Source organism: Gymnogyps californianus, chromosome 4, assembly GCF_018139145.2.
Source record: "Gymnogyps californianus isolate 813 chromosome 4, ASM1813914v2, whole genome shotgun sequence".
In the NCBI taxonomy this organism is placed as follows: Eukaryota; Metazoa; Chordata; class Aves; order Accipitriformes; family Cathartidae; genus Gymnogyps; species Gymnogyps californianus.
In genome coordinates, this window is record NC_059474.1 from 65390945 (window position 1) to 65417357 (window position 26413).

The 26413-nt window shown below is 38.8% G+C and overlaps 1 protein-coding gene across 3 annotated transcripts in view; it reads left to right on the forward strand.

Moving 5' to 3' along the window:
- Window positions 1-24887, forward strand: part of MAPK10 (mitogen-activated protein kinase 10) — an 87523-nt gene extending 62636 nt beyond the window's left edge. For all 3 annotated transcript variants that reach the window (XM_050895336.1, XM_050895337.1, XM_050895338.1), the window contains exons 8-12: window positions 1441-1623; window positions 3805-3929; window positions 17805-17868; window positions 18443-18520; window positions 24737-24887. In XM_050895336.1, the coding sequence (XP_050751293.1) occupies window positions 1441-1623; window positions 3805-3929; window positions 17805-17868; window positions 18443-18520; window positions 24737-24879 (593 nt within the window). In that variant the 3' untranslated portion in view covers window positions 24880-24887. The remainder of the gene's footprint in view (window positions 1-1440; window positions 1624-3804; window positions 3930-17804; window positions 17869-18442; window positions 18521-24736) is intronic.
- The last annotated feature ends 1526 nt before the right edge of the window (window positions 24888-26413 follow it).

The following is a 26413-nucleotide window of genomic DNA, read 5'->3' on the forward strand; positions in this document are numbered from 1 at the left end:
AAACTTTTTATTAGTAAAGCTGCAATTTTTAAATTAATTATTTGATTTTTGTTCAAATAAGACAGTTCAGGTGAACCCAAATTAAGTGCCTTGAATTTTCAAGGTGTGTGAAAATACTAAGTTTCCATTTCCCTAAACTAAAACACTTTTTTGAAAATCTGAAATTGCTACTGCACCAAAGAGCTGGTTTTTGCCTCACTTTATTTTTTTTTTCTTGTTATCTTCATTTTGTTGACCTGATTTCTCTCCTAGATTGTGAGGAACTGTCTTTAGTATTTGGGAAACTCCTCCACACTTATGACACTCATGACAATAATAACTTAGAAGAATAATTTAAAAAAAACAAAACTCTGTGCTGAAATGCTTTGAATGTTTGTCTTTTAAAAGCTTTTTATTTCCAGTATGATATTAACGAAACTCCCTTCATTGCATTTCATAGTATCAGTGTACCCATGGCTGCATGTACTCTTCCTTTTTCTTTTTTATGTTGTCATCAGATTCTTAGCACTGTGAATTAGACAGTATGATGTAGAGATGGTCATGATTTTATAGACATTTGCTTAATAATTTTTTTTTTTTGGCACAGTAAGACTTGTTCTGAACATGGCTTGAAGAGCTACATAACACCTATCAGATGCCTAATTGTTATCTCAAGAAAACTAAAAAAAAAATCAACACCAAAGCAAAAAAAAAGCTCAGTACAAATTGCCTGTAATACAATTTCTTGAGAATTGTGTAGAATCTCAGCATGAGAGCCTGTTTCTTACTAGTCAGTAACAGTTTAGCAATGTAGCCATCACATTTGCAGTTAAAAAGAAACATCTGTCTATACCTGAGGCATCATTTGTCTATAGAAAATGACTCCCTGTGCGTTCTTATAAAATCAAACAAATTGCTTTTGAGGGGTTGCTGGTTGGGTGGTTTTAGCAAGATTAGCACCAATAAAGTTATTGGAGAGAGTAAACATACAAGCGCGAAGCAGAGGAGTTGAAGGTGACTTCTGTCCCATGCAGAACTCGTTTGAGCCAGCTGGGTCTCACTCTCTGCAGACTGAATAGAGCGCCATGTACCCAAGGTGACATAGAGGCAATTACCTGCACGTAGAAAAAAGGAGAGCAAGTCATTGGATTGCAAGTTAAAAATAAAAATGGTAACAAGCGTTGACCCAAAGAGGGGAAGCTGTGTGTTTTCCCGTGGTGGTGCTGGTTTTAGGATTGCACAATGCCCTCAAGTTAAGTATAGTGTGAGAGAGAGTTTTGCCCTTTGCAGGCTGTAGGACCTGGAGGCATAATGATGAAAAAAGAGAGTGTTATGTATCTTCATAAAGATGTTACGAAGGGAGTTAAACACCTCTGAGGATTCCCAGAGAACACTCAAACAGAAATGTCAGGAGACTACACTGGGGTTTGCGTTTTGTTTTCCTTAACTACTGATGTTCAGATATTGATCAGTGGAATAAAGTTATTGAGCAGCTGGGAACACCCTGTCCAGAATTCATGAAGAAGCTGCAGCCGACGGTACGGAACTACGTTGAGAACAGACCCAAGTATGCTGGCCTCACTTTCCCCAAACTTTTTCCAGACTCTCTCTTCCCAGCTGACTCGGAACACAACAAACTCAAAGGTATGTCTGACAAAGGGCCAAGGTTCACATGTCAACAGCTACAATGCAGTGAAGGTTTTTTTCAGTTTTTCTTCTCTCTAGTTGCACTCCCTTTTAATGCAGTTAGTTGCAGACATGAATGACTGCATGGGTTTTGTTCAGCTGAGAGGTACCTTTTGGCAATGATTTTTGGAGACCCTGGTGCTTGGGCAGCCAAGGGAACATACGTTATCACTGATGTGTTGAGCATATCCCCATGGTGTTCTGTGTGATATTTCTGTATCACGAGGAACCGAGGTGTTCCTTTGCTCTCATTCTTAAACTGGTAACACAAACGAACAGCAGAATCTCCATCGGAAGATCTCAGCGCTTGCACTGTGTTTTGTTTTAAGTGAAAAATATCAGTTCAGCCAGATGCCTGCCTCATAGCTCTACCTTTACTAGACAATAGAAAGATATTAGCAATGTCAGCCAAAATGGTCTTGATGTAGCTGAGGTTTAATATCTGCTATGGGTGCATTTCTTCTTTTGAAAAATGCTGTGGGTCAGTTTGGATTTGTGAAGTAGAGCACTGACTTAATTACAGTGTGACTAGATATACCCCTGTAAAATATAAGTTGCAATGATTTTAATCATATGTTGAAGTCTTGTTTTACTTGGAAAGAGTGATTAATGTGTGTTTAGTATAGAAAGGATTTCTTGTCACAGCTCTGGAAACCCTGCAAACTTGTACTGTGTATCAGTTCCGCACCACTTCAGTACCTGGAGCCGCTTACTACGGTGGCATGTAATGGTTTTCAATTGCTTGCAATTTGCATGTCATTACATTACCCAGAATACTCTTCCAATTAACAACTGTTTCTTGGCAAGGCTGCTGTCTTGGCTCTGGGAGCAAAGTGAAAGGTCTGAGCAGATGCTTTTGGATACAAGGAATTTTATACTCCTACTACAATAAAATTGAATAATGGATTTTTCTTGGATTTGGAGCTAATGAATAGAAATGACTGTCAAGCAGTGCTGTTATCTTTTGGATACAGGAAGCACATGCATTTGAGAATACTGAATGCCAGTGTTTAAGATATAGTCACAGAACAAGAAAGAGAGCATTAAAAAAATTCTGCTTGTGCATCATTGTATCATCTCATGCCCTGCCTAAATATTTCACCATAATGTAATGTTAATGGTTTAATTAGATATTACTTTTACTCACCCATGTCTGATGAGATACCTAATAATATTTTTGCACTTAGGTCTCTTCACATTCTTTTTCCTTTCATTTTCTTTTTCATTTACAGAGGAAATAATTTTGAGCATGGAAGAGCTTATAACACTACATTGATAGTAATACTAGAAATATATGTTGTTATAATTTTTTTACAAGGGTTTAGATGGTATTGTATTTGTTACAAACTCTAAACAGTAAAAACAATATGGGTAATAGAAGGATGAGTTTGTGGCCTGATAGGCACAATGGGCTATATTATCAGGTAAAATAAATCAATGTTGCAACATAAAACTCAATGTATATATAAGGCTGTGCATTTTTGTAGTGGAGGATGATGTGTCCCACTGATTTAAACTTTGTTATGTGGGACAAACAAGACTTAAGCAGTTCCAAGACACTTCCATACCATTATGTGTTGATCCCAGGCTACAGACATTATTGCTTCTAATGGGATGCCCTAAGATAAGCCTGGTACCTATGCCTCACTAAAATATTTAATGCCTCCCAGCAGGCTAGGTGAAAAACTTTAAAACATATAGAAAAGTTTGGATGTTCTTCTGAGCCACTGTAAGAGTACCTGTAAGTTTCAGGCTTTAATTTAGTAATGCCATGATTTTAGACTTCATTATGTGAGCTTTTGTTTTCTGATCCTGGCAATAATACAGATACCTCAAGCACATTTTTCTTGGGTATATCATTCAGCCCTCTACATGGAATCTGCATACAACATGTAAAATCTCATTGAAGCTTGTTAGGGGACTTATTGTATGCAGTCCTGATGTTGGCACCTTCCTCATGAATCCGACCTAAAATGATTACTGAAGAACTCTTGCTAAAACAAGGCAAGGGGCAGAAGTACATACAAACAATCTCTAAAAGAGTTGTGTCATTGTTACTTTCCTAACCCAATTAACCCTCCTCTGGAGGCAGTGATTGTTTTGTACTAATACTATGTTTATCTGATTTCATTGTTCTAGCCAGCCAAGCCAGGGACCTTTTATCAAAGATGCTAGTCATTGACCCGGCCAAGCGAATATCTGTAGATGAAGCCTTACAGCATCCATACATTAATGTCTGGTATGACCCAGCAGAAGTGGAGGCGGTAAGTGAGGCATGACTCCTTACTTCAGACTGCTAAATGCAGATATGATTCATAGATTCCTGCTGCTTTACAACAGCTTGATAATGAGCATGCTATAAAGAAACAATGTTGTTGTGACTGTGGTGGTCTTTGGATTTATGTGAAATGAAATCTGTAGGGACAGGATATATCTCTTTGTTAGATTAACTGACAATAGATGGGAGAAGCAAAAACACTTCAAGCATAGTTCTTCTTCAGCAGCAGAAGTCTTCAACTGAGAAGTTCTTCAGGCAGAAAAAGCCATTTTCTGCTTTCTTCTAGACCACATGAAGAAAGGATTTTGAACCCAGTAGCTCACCTGTTTTTTCTAGCTATATAAGTCAGTCTGGCAAAAGATACTATCTTTCTCTCTAAACCTTTCATTGTGGAAAACAGCAAACATCACTTCCTGTGTTTGTGTTCAAGGATATATGTGGAGAGGAGGAGAATTAAACAAAACAATTCAGAATCCTGAAGTCGGGATTCAGAAAAATCTTAGCAGGACATAAACTATTGCTTAAAATGAAGCAGGGGCTCATGTGTTTTCCTGGGCCACAGTTCAATGTTCAGTATCATGTACACTGTGTGCAAACAGAAATGGAATTTTTCTTATAATCCTGTCATGCTCTAGACACCTCTCCATATACCTTGATGAGGCTGGTGTTAACAGGAGTAAGTACAATCTGTAGGCATGTAAGTGACATGGTATAATAGGTATAGGTATAAATTCAGAGATGTTCTCTGTAACACTATGTATGACGTATGAAAACAGAGCTCAGTATTTCAACAGGTTTAGAAATCTTAACCACAATAGGAAACTAAGACCCTGAACCTTGCAAAATTAAACCACTGCTGTTTAGCGATATGCTCCAATTCAGTGTGTGTTCTTGAAAGTGCAGTAAACTTCAAAAGTAAACACGTAAAAGTAAATGCACAAAACCCCATCAAATTTCACACGCATAGGATTTTTGCAGAGTATGTTACTTAGGAGTGCTTTATAGGGGATGGTTCTGCTATCTAGAGAGCCTTTAGTTTTTGTGTCCTGTTTAGTTTTCTTCAAGAAATATCAGTCTGAAGCATAAACATTTGATACCCTGCAATATTTTACCCCCTGGCATGTACATTTTAGTTTCACATCCCTCTTGAAGATCTCATTACATTGTCAGATACTTTTGTTGTATTTCCATGCATTTCTTAACTCCGTTTTACGGAACTACTCTGATGTCAGAACTCAGATTTGAGTCCCTCTTTAGATGTGCTTTGCCTGTGAATTTAACCATGGAGAGCCACTTCTGATCCAGAACAGGAAGGGAATTTGGTACAGTGGATATTTCGATGTAACGATTGGCCCAATTTCCAAATGTATGCTCTTAGTTGTATTTCAGATTGAAGCGGAGGTTGAATTTTTGTCATAATGGGGTTGCCCTTTTAGAAAGAAAAACTTGCCACACATACCTAGAAATACAGCTGATATTGAACCTTGTATTACTGTCCTCTTACACAGACAGAGATCAGGGGTACATCTATGGCTGAAGAGACAATGGTTTAATTTCTGATTGTACCATAGAGTCCTCATGTGATCGAGAACAAACCACATCCTTTCTCTGGATTGTGACTGTAAAACAGTAATAATAATTATTCGTTTTGCCTGCCAGGTGAATTGGCTGAAATCTAGTGAGCCCACTAGCTCTCAAAAGCCTGCAGAGGCATTAGTCTTTCACGTGCCCCTCCTATCACCATAGATAACTGTACAAACATGGTGCCACACGCTATCAAATCACATTCCTTGCCTTTTCACTGTTGGCTGCATTTCATTGCTCAGTAAATGACTACAGAAGGTGTAAAGCAGTGGAAAACCAAACTGTCCTTGCTCCCATAGCACCCCAAAGAACAGAGGACGTCCTGTGAGGAAGAAACAGCACCTTTAAATGTTCAACTTCAAATGCTTGATGTTGTCCCAGTTATTTGTAGTTTGCATCTTTGTCTGAATTGCATCTTTTTAGATAACCCTCTATTCTCTTCACCCACCTGGTTCTTCGCACAGTTACTGTGTAGTTAACATGAGCTGAACATCAGCGTCCCCAGCTGCTTTCTCTGTGTCTCTTAGCTTCAAAGTTTTCTCTTCCAAAACATGCTATATCTTGTCAATAACATACTAAAGAATCATACTAGTACATTTGTCATGAGTACTTTGACAGTGAAGTGTTATTGAATAGCTTTGTCACCAATCGCTTTATGGTACAGAGACCCTTCTTCTCTTGGGATCACAGCAGGTTAAAAACCGGGAAGGTTCAGGTAGTGTAGTGTAACCTAAATAGAAGAACATGGGATTAATAAATATTCGTTGTATTTTGTCCAAGTGCTAGGAATTCTAGAAAGAGCCTGGCTTCACTTCACACTCATTATTTTTCCAATCTCATTTTCAGAGGAAAAGCTAAACTGGAGGACTTTCTTTTCGCAATTAGGTTTATTAAATTCTAAATTTCCATCTGTTCATGCTGACACACTTTCAGTGGCTAGGTGTGAATCATTTACTAATTATTTTCTGGAGAAAACTTAACTCAGTTGGATTTTCTTTGCCTCTTGATTCAGCTGTTGAAGTCCATGTTTTTCATCAGCATTGTCTTGATGATGGAATAAGTTTCTCAGACAGATTCATGGGAGACTGGTGGCTTTCTGTTCTTTCTCAAAAGAGTGTCCTGAGGTTCTGGGACTGCTATTAACTGGCAGTGCCTCTGTGAGGAGTAGTTGTTGCTACACTGGAGAGAAAATTTTACTTGCGCATACGTGTTACAACTTGCCACTTCTGGCTGAACGTTTGATGTCTGATCAGCTATTAGTTCTTTACAAGATAGCAAGGTACTTGTATGTGATAAACTTGTTTGTTGGTAAGACAAGTGATTTAGTGCTTCAAGCATGAAGTAACTTGTTTCCTCTTGGAAAAAGATGTGTTGGTGTGCACAACAGGCTGTGTCCATCTGTCTGTGACCTCAGACATGGACCAGGGGAACCTAGTGTAACATCCAGAATACCTTTTGGAGTATCTTGTAACACTGTGCTGACATCCAATGTCTTAAATAATTACAGTTTTGTGCAGTAGTTTACATTATACTGTAAGCCCCAGGCTCTGCATCATGCTAATTCCCTTGTTCTACTTCCATGTTACTTCTTGTTGCAATTTTGTATTATTAAGGGTATTGGATAAAGAATTGAATTACTATCACAAGAGTCTTTGCATCACTCTCAAATAAATACTTCACTGAAATATCTACCTTGTTACAGTTGCAGAAGAGTTGGATCAAATTCAGTAAATTAAGCATGTCATGGGCAATGGGGAAATGACTGTCATCTTACGTATTTTTGTTAGATCTCGCCAACTTTGTAGCAGGGGTGGGAGTCGGTACTCATCTAAAAACATCTAACAAATGAGCTCTTTGAGAGGTAGTTACTTTTGCTGATTCATTTAATAATCTGACTCTGTGAATTTGTCTATACTGATCTAAACTGCAGAAGTTATAATAGGGTACATTTGCACGGAGAAGTAGTATGTGAATGACATGTGAAAACCTAAAAATGGTTTTCTGGCTCATTAATGTTAGTTTTTGCAAAAAAAAAAAAAACCCTCAGGGACATCAGTACGAAGAACAGATCGTGTTCTGATTCTTCCAGGTTGTGTACATCTTAAGTTTCCCATTCCAATTTGAATGGAACAAACCGTTTTTCCCTGTCTTGGTAAGCTATGTTATTAATGTGTGCTATGAAACAACTGCACCAGCACATTTCATCAGTGACTTTTCTAATGGATCTCTGGATCTAGCCCACTGAATTCTGGCAGGTGGAAATGGAATTTACATCTGCCACTGGACCTCAGTTCTGCTGCTGAGCCTGTTTCTAGATGTAAACCCGAAGACAATTCTAGATCAAAGCACTGTTGAACTGTGTTGAAATCCTCACGCTACTAGTCTAGGTCCTTTTTGTCCACAAACTATGCCATAGTTTGTGAAGCTTATAAAAATGCCTCATGGGAAAGGTAGAGAAATGTATATTGATCATTAACTGTTTCACTGAATGCAGTTAAGAGTTTGTCCCAGTGTGGTCTCAACTTTTTGTGGCTACCTATCTTAGCTGTGTTTGGGAGCCAGCTTTTATAAATGAAGGACAAAAGCAAATGAAAGACCACAGTCTAAATATTTTTTTCAAACCATTTAGCCCCATTTTTCCTTATGATTATTCATGTACAGATTTAGGATCTGTGTTCATGATTGGAATAGGTTGACAAAAAGGTTTATGCAAATGTGTATGAGCCTAAGGCGAGTCTGCTACTATAAAGTTTCTGTTCTCAGTGTGTAATAAGTTGCATGAAATTGTATTCCCTGTCTGGAAGATTTCAACCCAAGGAAGAGGTGGTGATATTTTCTCTTTCCATGACAGTCTTGCAAACTTACATAATAGTAAAGCAATGGAAAGAGATTGAGCCAATGTGGAGCACAGTAGCCATTCTTATTCAAACTAATGTCCTTTGCAACATTTGTTCAACTCTTCTCTGTCTCTTAAAGGTGTTGTATCATATTTTGATTATCAGGAGACTGGGCTATTCTAATGCTTTGCTGCTTCAGTTAGCTGATAAACCAGTTAATGGATTTTGCATTTGTGCTCTCTGAGTATTCAGTTTTACTCGGTTTCTATTGTCTTTGCTTATTTCATGTTGAAATTCAGAAGTGCTATTTTTACTATTTTGGCCATTTTTGAAGCATTTGTCCCCTGGCATCTTTAGCCCAAGATGATCTTTTGTTAAAACAGGTTTTAGGTGGGCATTTGTGTTTTGTATTTCACTAGAAATGCTGCAGTTAGTCAGCATCAGATTTGGTCCTTTTTTTTTTTACCCTCTTTTTGTGGATTTTCCTTGAGGTAGTCATGAGCCTTACTAGTTTGCAATTGCTTGCTCCTGCATTTTACAAACATACTGTTTTGGAGCCTATGAATTTTTTTTTTTTACAATTGCATTCAGCGAGTCTTCTCTTGTGTCAGAATGTGGCTTCTGCAACTGGTCTCTTCCAAGGTGCATAAATTTCTTTTTCCTGTCTGAGAACAAAGCTTTAGAGACAGAAATTTAAGAAAAGCCTGGTCGTCTTTGACTCAATAAAAGCTCAACATTTCAATTCTCTGTTGTCTGGGTTCTGACCTGAGCTGAATTACATCACTCCGGGTAGATCAGAACTCCTCTGTCAGGCAGAGGGATCAGGAGCACTTTACAGAAGATTACAAGGTACCGTGGTGTTCATCTTCTCCTCTCTTCCTTTACACAAGGAAGTACATTGTATTTGGGGATGTACCTGTCTATTAGATTTCAAGCAATAGCTCTGTTGATTCCTGGCAAAGGGAGAAGAAAAGCTGTAAGCCAGATTTTACATTCTGTCTTTCTATATCACAGACAACACGTACTAACCGCAGTTTTTGTTTTGCCTTCCCCAAGCAGGCCTTGTCTCTTCCTAGATGAGCACTTCATCCCACTAGCTCACAGCTTCAGAGATTTGCATCTTTTTCATGGGCTAGGTGCCAGAGGGTACAATAGGAGCCTTAGCTATTGACTGCAAAGTGGGCAGGGAAGGATGGAGTGGAGGGAGGAGTGGGAGAAAGGATGGACTAGCAAAGATGAATATTCTGCCACTTCCTTAGGGAAAGTTTGCAGAGGACCAGCTGGCAGCTTAATGAATTCTCCTTCAGGATTTGCAGCATGACGAGGCTCTATGAAGCAACCCTGCTTTTTCACAGACTGCCCTGCAAATGTGCAGGCCAGGGAACCTGACAAGAGAGCAAAAGGAAAATGAGTGATGGAGATGCTTTTGGTCACTTGAATTGTGCTTAACTTCCTGCTATTTTTCCTGATTGCCCTACTGGGACTTAGAAGCCTGCACTGTATTGCATCTGCCCACATTCACTGCACACTCTCTTTTGTAGCACTTGATAAGCACTTTTCTATAGAGTGAGGTCTTTCATCATGTTACTAAAGGTTTGTTAGTGGGGTGGGGGGGTTGAGTCCTTCTCCCATAGTGTGTAACATGAGGCAGGATTCCTTCCACTATTAATTAACCCTGTACACTAGGGATAACACGGAAATTAGGATACCAAGGTATTAAACAAGATGGCATTTTCAACCAGTATAGCATTGGGGGGGATTTAGTTAACTTAGCTGTCTAGTTAGATTACTCCTTCTCCCCAGTAAATGGCTTCATCAAAAGCAACTAGGCATCTGTTGTACAGTATTCATTTGATTCAGAGGCCTAGGAGGACAGGTAACTGAAAGCATTTAATGTGACAGGAATTTTGAAGTGAGCTGTTGCAATATCATGAAGTGTCAGTGTGTGCTGGAGTAGGCCATGAAGAGCACTGAAGACAGTTCAGGGAATAAGCAGAGAATTTGGTGTCAAAGTTTAACCTGGAGGTAACGACCCTCTACGTCTGCCCAGATTTACAGCATTATGAGTGTGAGGGCAACAGATAAAGTAGCCCTGTCCAGTTAAAAAGCAGACTAGTGAGACAGTTACAGGCTCTTTTTATAAGTCTATTAAAAGTTTATGGTCTTGCACAGGCTGTATGGGGGCAATAAAACTATTATGTCTCATTCTAATGGGCAAAGACTGTAACACAAATGGGAAGTGGTAGGAATGCAATACCCTCTCCCCCCTGATGTGTAACAGCATTAAACTCTTCTGGTTGGCCTTAAATGCCATGTTGTGATTCCCTGATACAGAGAGGAAGATGATATGTTATTAGATTTGGTACTTGCTATTCGCTAACAGCAGGAGGTTACACAAACAGCACTGTGACTCTCCTACAGACTTCTGCATAAAAACAAACCACATTCAAAGCCCTCAATAGCTCTGAAACAGTCATCACATTTACATTTAGAAACAGGCCTTGCACAGTGTTTAAGCTTACCTGTGGAGTGAGTGGGTAAGCTAGATTTTGGATTTAGAGGAAATTCTTATGTCTAACATACTAACCTAGTTAGCTAACTTCTTTTGAGCCCACTCAGCTTGCCGCAGTATCTTTGATAATAAAGTCACAGTGTTAGGTTCTCCAGAGCATACGTCATTGCTCTGAAATTAACTTGAATAGTGTTACTCACAGTTAAGATAATTTCTGTATTCAACCAATTATAACTAAAATACGTGTTTTTAAAAAATATGAAAACATACAGATAATGTGTGTTTATGATTGCGTGGAATTCCCAAGATTTTAGGAACTGTTGAAATCTGTTATCAATCTTCACACCTAATTTATATGTAGGGAAACCAGAGTTCAAAGGGGAAAAGTATTATTTACTAATATTACACAGGAAATCTATTGTAAAATCAGAATAGGAACCTATAGACCTTACTTCCTTGTTTTATATTTCAATTAAAGCTTCCTTCTTCCTGTATGTTATATGCAGAAACTGTCTCAGTTCCACTTTAAAAAAAAATATTATGTTTATTACTCTCGTGTTATGATATTTACTTTACCTACATAACAGCATTTGGACTATTATCATGAATAAATGAGACACACGATACCTTTTCTCCCTCAAAGTGCTCTTGTTCTATTTTTAGGAAAGAAGACATTTCCAACATCTCTTGCCTCCACATGTAGACTATGCTGTTTATTGTAGATAATATCTCCCTGATGATGTATTAGCTTCTCTGTTTTCTTGTCTGAAAATGCTGTGCTTGAGACTTTTTCATTTACACAGCTGCCTTTCTTTGAAGTTGCTATACCTTCTTATCCTTCATTGAGATGGTCTGTGAATAAGTCCCAAATCTGATATTTAATTTTTCATGTCTCCCCTAATGTTTATGCGATGCTGCCTGTATGCATGTCACTGGTTTTATCCCAAAATGTCTAAATTGTTTGTGAACAGAATGAATTCCTAGACATGTGATTTAGAATAGCTTTAGCATTGCCACCTGGGTGGCTCTGAAATTAAATTTCAGAACACTTGTGCTGGTTGTTCTTTAGGACTGTGTTGGCTTGAGCTGCCTGGTCTCCAGTCTAATTCCTTCCATATTGTTGGCATTAGAAATAATTTTGAATGGGAGAGATACATACTTATCGGTATCAAAGTCACATTCTTATGCAAGACTGTGGCTGCTTTCTGTTCGTCCCCTTAATTTTTCAATTATTATGTTATTTCATAAAAAATTAACCAATCATTTTTTGGCCAAAAATATTTGCTTGCACATTTCTGGAAGATGCTATCTTAGAAGAATTCTTGCTGTTTAGGGGCAATTGTTTAGGACTTAATCTTGTACATTTTTTCTTCACCTATAAATTACTTCATTTTGGAACCTTTTGAATATCCCTGTGATCTCATATTGGTTCCTACTTGGGAACAGTATTATTCCATTCCATGGGAACAAATCTAGTAGCAAAATTTGCCATAGATTATTATCTGATGTCTTCTGTTAACTGGTTTCAAAATTCGTCTTAGATTTTACTGTACCTGTAGTTATTGCTTGTTATCTGACATATGCCATCCATTAGAAGAGAGATTTCTTAGAAAACAGAAAGATCAGATGTTAAAAATATTCCTTTTAAGCATTTCTCTATGTTGACAGAATTTTACAACAGTGATAGATTTTGTGGGGTTTTATTCACTGTAACTCTCATTGCTTTCATTATTGGTTTTATTTTCATAGGATTTATATTTCACTGGGGTATCTCTGCATCTAGCACCATCCATGAGGGGCTGAGTTGTGAATTATTATTCATTTTTCTGTGCACGCCAACGTGTGTGTTACCTTTTATTAATGTGATGCTGTTTCCTACAATGCTTATGAAGAGAGCTTGGTTTGTGGTTCTCAGTCCGAGGTCCTGTCCAGGATAGAAACTGCTGCTGTATTATCTTAGCCCTGTATAAACTATCTATGACCAGCTGTTAAATACAATCTATTCAAATTAATTTCAAGTTTCATAGTTTGTCATAAGGAAAAAAAAAAAATCACCCATCTCTTATTTTACTTGTGAGTGCTAAGCATCCATGATGATAGAGAAGCGCTTCTGGAGAGCTCTGTGACCTTGGCAAACAACACTTCAAAGAAGGTGTCACCTTCACTACATGTGACACTTCATGGCAAAATCAGGTCCATGGTTTGTGCATCTTTTCTGGTATTCTTTTCTCTTGCTCAGCCCTATGTGTATAGATGTTGTATCTAAAGTCTTCGGTGATCTGCCACAGGGTTTTTTTAGCAATCAGTTACAGGGTTTGGTTTTCTGCTTAGAGGTCGATGGTGCACATCTGTTGTCTCACAAAAGAAGTTTGCAGCTCTGCTTTGTACACAAGCATGGATATTTCCTCTAGTCAGCGACATCTATCCATTTATAGCTGATTAATTATGGAAGCTGAACACAGCTTCTGCAGCAATCTTTGTTAATGTCAGTGAGATGTAGTGGTTAGAGAAGAAAGAAGCATTTCTTCTTTTTCTTTTCCAAACCAAACTAAAGGTTTTTCCAGCTTGCTGTTGTACATATCTGCAAGCTGTTCAGTCACCTGTGTGTACCCAAGTGATCTTGACTCCTGCTGCATGGTATCCTTACAGTCCAGCTGTTCAGAAACAGCTCAGACCACAGTTTCTTTGATGTATACTATGCATGGACTTTTCCAAAAGGCTCTGCAAAGAGTCCAAGGAACGAATGGGTACAGAGGCATCTCTTCTTCCATATCCATAGTTGAGATCATGCTCAGCCCACTGTGGAGTCCCTGGGCAATACATGGTGAAATCCAAGGCCCTTGACACTTCCCTCTCTAGCTAAAGAGACTTCAGGCGTCTGGTGACAGCACACTGGTGTACTTTGGCTTGCACTGCAAAAATAAGTATATAAATGGTATCAGTAACACAATCTAGGTTGTAGCAAAACACAAAGGAATTTTTATTTTACCTGTTATGAGGATCTAAGCCATTTAACAAATTGTTCAACCTCACACCATTAATTTTTACAGTCTCCATTGCCTCTGTTATTTGTATATTGCTAATTCTATCGTTGCGTTGTACACCACTCCACAACTACTGCTCCAGACCCTGCGATTCTGAGAACAGATGCAGAATCAAGCCTTGCTCCTGCCAAGCTTTCTAAAAACAGCTCATCCCAAGATCTTCACTGTGCTGGCACTAGCTCTGCAGAGGCAGGGACAGAGATGGCAGGATTTATTAAAGTGTGAGCTCATTCCCTTTGCTTTCTAGCAGTGGCATACAAACCAATCCATGTTGCTTTGGGAAAGTGAGAATACATCAGCCTGAACATATGTTTTGCTTTTTTCCCTAGTGAAAAGCTTTTCCTCTCTGGATATTAGAAAGGTATTTAACAAATCCAGTAGTCTCCTGATGTTTATCCGACCACATGAAAAAAACTGTCTTTTGTCGGTTTTGTGTTTTGTTTTTTGTTTTTTGGTTTTTTTAGAAAAAGGTCTGTGTGGATATTTTCTGGGGTTTTTTGGTAATTTTTATTATATTTAATGAATGTTAAATTTAATGCAAAAATATTTTTAAAATCTATTTGTAAAATGTAAAAGCCAAGAACCACTGAAACAAGGTATTATTTTAACATCTACAAGAAAAATATAATTCATTCCTTCTCTTCCACATCCAAAAATAGATTCTTTGTTATTGCTGCCAGTGCAATTGCTTACAAATCAATCTGAGTTGGGGAGAAAATGGCTACCTCAAACTGAAGCTAGATGCTGCCACCCATAGGCTTGATCCACGCTCTGCTTTCATTTAATGCTAGTTTAACTATACTTTTTCTGAAACCTGTCCAAACTAAACCATATAACTCTCAGTTGGGATGTGCTGTATGAAGGATTTATAAGAATGTCTATAATGCTGCAGCTGCATCCACACAGAAAATTAATAATGATGAACTCAGTCATTTTCTAAGGCATTTGAGTTAGGCAGCAAAATCATTTTTAGGCCAACCTTTGCACCAAGACTGAAATCAGGTGCCCAGGAGGACCCAGGTATGGCAGCTGCTCTGTCTGCTCCATTGCTGTGACAATACTTGTGTTAAAAACCTCTCTTCCTCCCTCCAATTTTAGAAACTGGTTAAAAAAAAAAACCAAAACAAACAAGTTAGCAGAAAATGGGTGGTCAGCCTGGAGGGGATTATCTAGGTTGATAACAATGTATTAAGCTTTGTGGTTCTCATTAAGATTAATGAGGATCATGGGAAAACAAATTCATTCCTGAAACTGTTGTGGTATTCTCAGCTCAGCTCTGTGTCTTGAATGAATCAAAATATGTCATAAGGGCTCATTTCCTTATATGAGGGAATTTAGATGGGAAAGCTTCACTTCTCCCAGCGTGAGAGTGCTGGCCTGGCCTCTCAGCGGAGCTCCATTCACCTATGCTCTGCACAGGCTGTAGAGGTTATAGATCCTGCCTGTGTGAAGAGTGAGGGATTTATTTATGTCATTATCACGCTGAATATTTGTTACCCTTGGCTCTTGCGTTCCTGCCGAGGGCCATGTTTTATAGCTGTGGGTTCTGCTAGCTCACAAATAAAGGTCTGCAGTATAAACACTGGTACAGCAGTAGAATGCTGTGCAGGTGCAGTTTCTGGCACCCTGCAGCGTGTGAAGTATAGAGTTTGGTTGCTCTCTCTTGATTGTCTTCATAGCAAAATAGGAGTTTGGTAACAAATTAGATTATTCTGGGCTCTCTCCCTGGAAAATGTCTTCATTTCCAGAATGTGTTAATCTAGGAAATAATTACTGCTGCTTTTCTTGTTGCCTACTAGCCAATTATGCCTGCTTAAGACGTAGCTGAAATAAATTAGAAGAGATATAAGCCAAGATTTTGTGGTTGTCTGAACTGAGGACAGGAATGTGCATCTGATCACTTGTTCCTTTTGATTCTGTAATTTATGTTTGGGAATTGAAGTAGTGAAGGAATCTATCCACTTATTTCTGGCTGGGGGAGAAATACCCCTGTTTTTCTATGGAAGGTGTAAAAAGAGCGTTTACACCTAGTAGGAGTAATTTTACCCACAGACTGTGCTTTTTGTAAGCCCCTCCCTGAAGCTTTTAGAAAGAAAGGTACTTGCAGGATATTCTTGTCCAACTTGGTTTACCTGCTTTCCTTCCACCTGACAGAGAAGCAGTGGGTCTGTCGCTGTGATTCAGACTACAGCTCAGCCAAATGTGTCCCCTACTGTAAGTCTCCTGTAAATTCCTAGCCCCCCAGGGTTTCCTTGTCTTCGCCAGCTTTCTCTGCTTTCCCCTGGTAGGAAATGCATGCTGCGGGACAGGCTGAGTGGCTGAGCAGTAGCCCAGCAGGCTCAGCTGGAGGAGTAGAACTTACTTACCACATCCCACTGATCGATGGTGAGGCTCACCTGTGCTCTTTTGTAGCGTTCAGCTCCCTGATATCACAGTCAGCAGAAACATGGAGTCCCCATAGAGATTGCATCGATTTTGGTTGAATCTATCTTAAGCTTCAGGACTGACTGGAAGGGACCGAGAAGGGTTGTTATGCTGAATAAGAGAACAGCTGCATTGGTTTTGGACTCAGACTTCTTATGTGGTTTTATCTTACCTTGCCGATGTCGTGAAACCTCAGGTACCCCTGCTGAGGCCTGGCACTCACTTTAACTCATGGCACATGTTTCAGGTTCCCTCTTGTCACCTTCTCAGGTATGAGACTTGGCAATCCAGGACTTCACCTAATTCCCTTGTCTTTAGCCCCAATACAAATGTCACTCTGCAGGAATTTCTCTTGTTTTCAGTGGACTTATCCAGTTCAGCTATCATATAATTTTCCTGGTCCATATTATGTCACTGAGCTATTACTTCGTCAGTTGTATCTGTAGCATGCAAATAGCTTAATGGACTGATGACGTTAGAGTCCTGAGAGCAAATTCTCAACTTCTTAGTGAATCAGAAAAGAGCTTGGTAAATGTGCATTTAATAGTAGGATGTTTTGAAAGGGATGCAACGGCCGAGTGCCCATGATGAAAGTTAGAGGAAATACTTATGAGCGAGAAAAGTATTGTAGATCTTGTTTCCATCTTCATTAGATACTCTCACCTTGCATGCTGAAGCTTCTTGGTAGAAGGAAGGAGGAGAGAGTTCTCTGCCTTGCTTGGCTGCTGTATTTGGCAGCTAACATCAGGAGAGACAATGAACATGTGGCTTAGTTGCCCAATGAAAGCAGGTATTCAGACTGTCGGAAACTCTAGTTGCCTTTGTCTCAGTAAATTCCAGGATCTGCTACTTCTGTGACATTCTCATCAACTAAAAAATACAGTTTAAAAAAAAAAAAGAAAGAAACCTTTCTGGTCAAAGCAGAGTTACTTAAAAATATGTATACTGGAAAGCTTGGGAATTTGGAACATGGATCAGAAATTCTGGCAGAGAGATTTACTTCAAAATTAGAGTTACTCTGAGAAGTTTGTATAGCAACGAGTGTGATGTCTAAAGGGCAACTTAAAAATCAATGGAGTAATATTACTACTAATTAATCAGGATTGGTATTTGTCTGCTAATCTGATAGTACTTTCTCTGCCAGTACAAATAATCTGTGTCTGGAGTTTCTGGGCTCAGTATAAGCACAATGGCATTGTTGACCTGGGTTCTATTTCAACGGCAACTATGCCTCTTGTTTAAAAGTGGAAAAGGGAGAAGTATATCGATTTCTTCTACATAAGGAGTTGAATTCCAGAAGTGTTAATCCCTTTAATATTGAAATGTGTTTCATGTGTTTTTGCATGTACACGATGGATAACAAAGAGGGAGAAGGGAATTTATCTTTACTTAAATAATTACTCCTAATTATTTACAATATAACAGACAATCAACTAAATAGCTTTGTTTCTCTCCTGCAGCCTCCTCCTCAGATATATGATAAACAGCTGGATGAAAGGGAACATACAATTGAGGAATGGAAAGGTAATTGCAGTTTAGAATTATATGGGAAGGGTATTTCAGTGGCAAAATGGCCACGTCCCACCGCCAAGTGTGTCTGTGTAAAACTAAAAGAATTCCTTTGACGTGAAGAATTGACACTAGCCCTATGAACTGGTGCTTCGGTAGCAAAAATATAAGAAATGTCCTGAGGACTATCATTATCTACACAGGTTAATGTTAACACAGGAGGTGTATATTCCAGTGCTTCATTGAAATCTAAGAATATAATCTGGAGAACAGAATACTGTTCAGCAGGATGATGCATCAGAATTTTACCCACAGTAAAAAGCACTGCATTACTGTGCTACTTCATTTCTAGATAGTGCAGCATTAACCAATTCCTGTGTTCTAGTTTAACCCTATTTTATCAATTCAGCTCCAAAAAGAGATTATAGGAGAGGAGGGGAATGGAAGAGAGAGGTCTTAGGTGAGTAGAGCTGTCAGACTCATGAAGACAAGGTAGGGCAGACCTAGGGAGCTCATGGGAGGGCTATGACACTGTTCCTGACCACAGGCACTTGTTCCTGTTTGTAACTGTTGCAATTCTCTCTTCCAGAACTCATCTACAAAGAAGTAATGAATTCTGAAGAAAAGACTAAAAATGGCGTAGTAAAAGGACAGCCTTCTCCTTCAGGTACTCAGCCCCATTGAATAACTTTGATGTGTTTTCTGTACTGACAAAAAGAGAATGGAGATAGCTGAAGCACTTGGGCTACACTTGCAGTTATGTAGACCAATTAAGAAGTTTTTATGAAATCCAGTGCTTCTAATGGGTTGATCTTGATTAATTGCGCTCCACTTTCATGTTAATACTTAAAAATTGGTCTGCTTGCTATTTGAGATATAGTTATCCTGGTATTTTCTATGGAAAGATCTGTGGTTACAGATTATATTCCTGTGGGTGGGGAGGCTTATCTCACACTATTATTATTATTATACTGCTTATGGATGGATAAATGAACTAATACTCTGCTAGTTGATATAAGCAAAATTGGTAATGTTAGCACGTATCCATCTGTTGGACACGTGACACTGCACCCCCCCATGTAAGCATCTGGTACCTACTCTGGTAGTTTATCCTTTCAGAGTCTGATAACATTAGAACAGCTTGCTGACAAGCTTGGTTGACACTTCGATGAGAAGGGAAAGTTGTCTTCAAATACAGATTCTTAAAGTCCTGTCAAAAAAATCACAACTAAATTTTATCTGAGGAAAATTCACATCAGCAGTCTTTTCACAGAAATGCAGACTGTGACTGCCAGTACACAGAAATACATATTTGTGAAGGTACACTTTCACTGGCAGACTTGAAGTGCCCAGATTTTGAGCACAGTGTTCCAGTAGCGTTTATGGGTAAAACTACCTTCTGCAGAGCTTTTCCTCAAAGGAAAATCATTTAATTCAGTTTCCCTGCATATTTTCAGAGAGATATTTTTTTTTCATTCTCATTTTTCACTTGCTGCTGAGCTAACTTAATGTTAGAACAAGAATGCATCATTAGTAACTGACAGGACAAGGGGAAACATGGCAACAATGGAGGAAGTTAACAGAGTGCTAGATGATAATATTAGAGCACTAGCACTGCACCTGGATTTTGACATCGATGAAGTAAGATATTTAAAACAATCCATTGTGTTCTTGCTGAGTAGCAAACAAAGTATAGGACTTGCAGATTTAATTTACCAAACTACTGTACCATCACTGAAAAGAAATCTAGGGCTCTGACAAGTATCTGATAAATCCTCATTCTTAAATCTCTCTTCCCTACAGAATGATGGTTGCAGTCTGATTTATGATCAAGAAACATTGTAGTTGCTGGTTTCAGGAATTAACTACCCAGGGACTTTTTTATGTATTCCATTTTCTGTTTTCCCTATGTGGAAGGTTTTTATTGTTTATGTAAAACATTTCTGAACATAAAAAATTGCCATTTCTTACCTGTCTTTCTTTTACTGTTCCCCTTTGACTGTTTTTGGATTGTTAGGCACCAACAAGTATAGCAACTATTTAAAAATTGCTCTGAGATGAGGCTGTTTTATGAAACACTAGATTTCCTGTTTTTCATCACTTTGTGTGCCTGACTTAATTTTTTTCAACAAAATGAAATACTGAAAGAATGAGGTGAAACGAGTCACCAGTTCTGAGCATAAGGGAAATGAGGGAGACTCTACACACATATTGCTTGTTGGTCGGTGCTCTTGGCAAGAATTCAGAAGGCTAAGATTTGGCGCTCTATCAATAATCATAGCAAGCAAGCTGGAGGTGAGTTTCTGTGATTACTTGATCAGAGCTTTTGAGGAGACAGCTGAAGTTGACAGCACCAAGGATAATAGTTGCCCATTGATAGTGCAGGCTATTTAGAGTGCCTGTGTATCAGGGTGTCAGTCACTTAGTGCTTCCTCTTGTCCTGTGAAGAATTAGTTAATACAACATACAAGCTTGAAATATGGGGCTTGGGGGGAACCTCAAGTGCCCCTCGTGCTCATGTCCAACGAACAAAATCAACTGTGTCTAAAACTGCAACACATACTTCTGCTGCCTGTTCCAAAAAAACTCTGTAGGCTACCTTGTTTATTTTCAAAAAGCTTCTTGTATTGTCTTGCCTAAATCTTTTTTTTGCTGCAGTTTAACTCTGTTATTTCTTGTCCTATCTCCAGAGAACGTGAACAGTTTCCTCCATTTTTCTTTCTGGCAGCTTTTAGCTCACATAAATTCTATTATTGCATCCCTAATCAGTCTTCCTTCCTTTGAACTTCACTACTTGCATCTTTCAATCTTTCAAATTTAATGCTTTTCTCTACACTACATCTAGTTGACTTCTATCTTTCATAGATCACAGTGTCCAAACCTATCTGCTTAAGGCACTAGAAGTGCTGCATTGAGTGGAAAGATTTGCGTGTAGGTGTGTATATATGTTACATAAATATGTAAGCAACATGTGCAAACAACATATGCATGTCCACATGCACACATAAACATTGAATTTAATGGTAGTTTTTGCTTTTCTATTCTTTCTATGTCACAGAATTGCTAAACGGTTCTGTTTTATTTATAAATTCAGATGCTGTACCTGTTACTGACATGCTCACTATTCAAAGGGTCTATGCCATATCATTACTTGGCTGGGAGAATAGTCATTAGAATTAAATGTTTTCTCAGTGGAACTCAGTCACAACAATACATGTGAGAAATAGCCACTAAATTTAATCAACCTTCAGGATTGTTGACTAATTCACACCCTTATAACATGAAGATATATACCTTTTATACACCTATATCCTCTCCAAAATACACATATATATATATGTGGCTATCACACATGCATATGTGCATCTTCTGTTGAGGTCTCCTTCTGGGTTCCACAGAAGATGTATTATTTATTTTAAATTACTCGCTTTACCAAGAAGTGCAGTAGAACTTTTCACTAGCAGTCTCAGGACTCTTCTGCTCTCTCATTTCTGATGCAGAGAAGCAAAGGATATAAACTGTTTTATGCAAAGATATGGGAGGAATTTACCAATACTGTTTTCTATTTGGTTAATGCATTAAAAAAAGCATTTCTGACTGGTATTATCAAACAGCAGGTATTTCCATTAAATAAAAAATTTAATACAAGGCTGTAGATTATTTAGAATTAAACTTAAGTTCTGTCCAAAGTAAATAATCTTGCTGCTATTTTCAGATTTCCTCTGCTCTGACACTGCATACTATCTAACCTCCTCTCACACTCTCCCTTAGTCTTCACTACCTAGCTATAGTTTCATACCTAACATTTTCAACTGTCTTCTCATATCTGGATACTGAATATAGTAAATAACGCTGATCTTAGTGCAGCTTATTCTTAGCAGTTCCCTTTCTTGCTGAAAATTACCCTTTTACTCTTCCCTTCCTGCCTTTTAGTTGCTGTCTGATTTGGTCAATTTTGTTGCTATCACCCAAGAACTACTGGACACCTTTAGTAGCCCTCTTCCGTCATGTGCAGAGCCTAAAATAAGCAGCTGATGGACTTGCCAAGCATTGCGACATTGAATATCAAGAGTTACTAATTACACGATTTATGAGAAGCTGAGCAAATCCCCAAGACAGACATAAGGCTTTTTTTGGAAACAGCAAAAGCTGCAGTTCTCCTTTCAGTTTTCCCCCCCACATCTGTACCACTTTGCAGCTGAAGTCTTAAAGGCGCTTCTATAGGTGCTAATTAAATAGGGCTTCACAGGAGCCCTCTGAGGAAGGGCAGGGAAACTGATGTGTGGCTTAAAAGAGTAGCTGTCAAGTCAATGGCAGAGCCAGGAACAGATCCTAGGAGCTGTTTCTCACCTGCTCTAACCTTTTGCTCTTTTCCTCGACCCTACAGCCAGTGAGAAGCTTACTCCCAAACAGCAAATTCATAAATAGGGCTCTTTTTCTCTTTTGACTGCACCTCTGTCATTTCTGCACTGTTTCACCTGGCACCCATCCCTTCAGGCACAAGCTGTTGTAGCACCAGGCAGGTGCTGAGCATAGCAAATGAAGCATTACTTATTGACTAGGACAGCTTTTGGTTGGGTTTCTGAGTGTTGCTGCATAAGTGCTGCTTTGTGCTTCTGTCATTTAGGTTTGGTGTGGTTTCATTTGGTTTTGTGGGTATTTTGTGAGTCTGGGTGCTTTGGGACTGCAAAAGTAACTATCAATCAGGTCTGTGTGTCGTGTCACGTGGAATTGTGCTGAAAGCTAGGAATAACCATAAAAATGCACTTTCCAGAAACTTATGGGCTGAGTTGATACTTGCTGAAATGAACATAGCAGGGTTTATTGAATTCAGTGGTGCCGAATCACACAGAGTGTACCAAAATCTTCACCTATACAATTTCTGCAGCTATTTCTTCAGTTATTTTGCCTGGCTAAGTTGATCGCACATTCATCAAAGAAAGCTGCACAGCAACAGTTTGAACAAAAGTTGATTGAACCTATTGGAATTCTTTCCATTTGATTCCTGGGACAGTATCCGTGACTTAATGGCAGGCTTCTGTCCAGCACTGTAAACATTTAGAAAGGTAATATATTGTTTAGTCATTAATATCATTAAATTCAGTCATATTTTGACTATATCTAAATGCATTTGTCTTGACTGATTAGTATTTTCATAAAATGCCATATGGTTTAATAACATGTAAACATGAAGTAACAGCACTGTACTGCGTGATTACTGATCAATATGAATGAGGTACGTGTAAATAACTCTTAGAAAAACAAATCTTCTGTCAGAAAAGATGGATGATTGCTGTCTGCAGTCACCAGTGAGACGTCACTGAGATTGTTCTGTCTTTTTGCAGAATTTACAAAATTAACTATTTTATTTTCCAAATGTATCAGGAGAGTAAACTAATTTAAGGGTTCTTCTGATGCCAGAATAGCTTTGTACTACTACAACAGCAGAAAGCAGTTCCCATTTGGAGCTCTGAACATGAGCATATCTGTCTCTGTATTGCACATATTTATAGTGGATGTGTATAAAGGGAAGAAAAAGTTGAGGAAAATAGAAGAGTGGTTGGAGGTATGGTATGGTGGCTTGTTTTCTCAAAGTAAGGTTTTCATTGCAAACTGGAAAGTGACAGAAATCTCCTTTTGCCCATAGCATCATATATTTTGCCTAGGCTGTATAGATGGCTATTAATTTCTGTATGAAGAATATATGAGTTTTGTAATTTTAGTAGGTGTGTTTTATTAGGTGTGTTCTCTTGCTTTTCAAGGCAATAGATGTTAACTTCTGTCCATTTCAAGGAAATGAAAATCTGTAAAAGTCAGCCAAGAAAACTTTTTGGCCATGAGAATGAAACAGCATCTATCTGCAGAACAAAGATCTATGTCACGGTGACTAGCTATTTCCAGCTGTGCAATATCATGCAAAATCACATATTTTATTGTCATGAATATTTAATGAAAATTAATGTATCCCTCTCAAACTGCAGACAGAGTTAATTTTGGTGGAAAGAGGACAACAAAACATTGCCTGAAAGTTCAGTGGAAAAAAATACCAATCAAACTGTTGTTTGCTACTCTGAGAACTTAAGTATGAGCTGAGGTTAATGGGCAGACTGATGGTAGAGCAGTCATAGGTGCACAATAAATACATTCTTCACATGGCTCTGTATTTATCACACCATTATCTACATTTATAGGGCAGATAATTTCTGATAGTATTCAGGGATGTGATAAATGTTCAGTCACGTTAATGATAATCTCATGAAGGTACATTCTTCGTTTCACAAAGTCAAAGTGATTTTTTGGATAATACCTGGTAGTATTGTCACTTTACAGAGGACAGGTAAAGTTGGATGCACAAAAATACTGTCACAACTGAAATCCTGGGCTTAGTCACCTAGTCCTTAACTAAGAGGAAGAAACCAGCCTTGCCTCCCCCACAGCCATCTTCTCTGTATTGCCACTAGGCGATTTGATGCCACCCATTCTACCAAACTACCTACAAGAAAACTGGGATTTTATGACACAGTATGGAGGATTGGGTTGGTTTTTTTAATCATCTTGTTGGTGCCTGTGTGATCCTAGCAGGCATCTGATTGTTGGGTGTTTTGTAACTCTAAGAAGGCTAGAAAGAAATGGAGTGATAGACACATGAGCTATACCTCTTCAAAACAGACTGTTGAGGGAGAGAATTTCCTGGTAAAATATTTAATATTATCCAATGTCTAAAGTTTGTATGGCCCATTTTCTGCTAATGTTTGCCATTGTTTAAAATGGTCTGTGTACTTACATGCCTGTTGCCACAGGGTAAGTATCCTTTGCTTTTTAAACTGTGAGAAGTTCTGGGGTTTCAGGTTTAATCACGTTGGTGTTCATTTTCGTAGCACAGGTGCAGCAGTGAACAGCAGTGAAAGCCTTCCTCCATCCTCATCTGTCAATGACATCTCATCCATGTCCACGGATCAAACACTGGCGTCTGACACGGACAGCAGCCTGGAAGCTTCTGCGGGACCCCTCGGTTGTTGCAGGTGACTAGCCGCCTGCCTGCGAAACCCAGCGTTCTTCAGAGGATGATGTAATTTAGGAGGAAAAATTAACAGGAGTTAAGAGATGAAAAGGAAGAGAAATAAAATACAAAGATTTAAACGAAACAAACAAAAAAATCTTTTCAGCCTGCTTCTCCTACAGAGTTATGTAATGCAGCTAAGCTCAAGTGTATATTTAACTTATAGTTGCTCTGCTTAGGTCTTCTTCCAATGATGCTTACTGGGGGAAAAAAAAAAGGAACTGAAAAATCCTTCCCCCCCCCCCCCCCCCCCCCCCCCCCATAAGATGTAAAATTAATGGCTGCAAAACCAGCAACCTGCAATCGTCCTTTTCACACTGGCATGACAAGGTGTGCAGTAGCCACTCTCAAACATACGAGTGTGTATCTGCCTTCACTCTCTGTTCTGTCATCTTCTGCCCAGCGAGGCAGACAGGGATATACATGCATTTTTCTTCATATACGAATAGCACATACACACACGTGCCAATAGAATTCTGGCAGTGTATGCAGCTGTGTGCCTATAGGAACACGCACATCTGCATACGTACTTAGTGTGCACTCCACAACTAAATGGCCCATTTTAGGTGAACTGCATAACTACATATGTGACATTACCAGTATATATTCTATTTGTTTGTTCATTGATGAGGTTGCATATCTTGTATGAGGATTTGTGGAAGTGTAAATAACCACATTGAACTGTGGCTCCCTCAGACACTTGAAGATGTAGCACCAAAATTTCTGCTGAGAGTTGTATATATATTTTGAAATAATAACCAGTTTGTATTGAAAGAAGAAGCCACAGAGCTTCATAGAAAAATGTTTGTTTGTGAATGTTAAGACTTGTTGTTCTGATTTTTAGAGCAGATATGCCAAGCTAAGACCAGGTTAGAAGGAAGCACATGTATCTTTGCAAGCTACAGGGAACAAGAATGAAGGTTTTTTATGCATGTCTAAGCCCAGAAAGATTTATCTCAGTAAGCAACTTTTCCTGTCAATGTTAAGTGAGTTATCATTTTAGTTCATAGATAGGCTCGCTATTATGAATTACATGTATGCCTGTATGTTAGGGGGTATGACAGTGTTGGGGAACGGCAGATTATGATCAAAAGGACATGCAACAACTTGTTTTTATTTTACATCTAGATCTTTACTAAGTTAAATAGAGAAAGAATATTTGTGGCCCACTCCCTCTCAGTGTATGTTTGTGGCTTAGAGGTTGTTTTTCCTTTAAATCATTCCCTTGCAGGGATCTCTGCTACTAACAGAACAGGCCTTCTCTGGGTGCTTTTGGCTGTTCATTTGCTCGTGACAAATCATCTGACTCCCCAGGAAGTTTTATCAGCTGTGTTACATGGAAAAGAACCACAGAGTGCATGGGTCTAGTATTCCTATATTCTAAGTAATAGCAGAGGATATCAATCAGCTAGTGCGCTGGGCTGAAAGGGTCGCAATCAGGGGTCTTAGGCAGTTTTGACAAGTTCCAAAGAACCCAACAGTGACTAAAGATCGAATCGA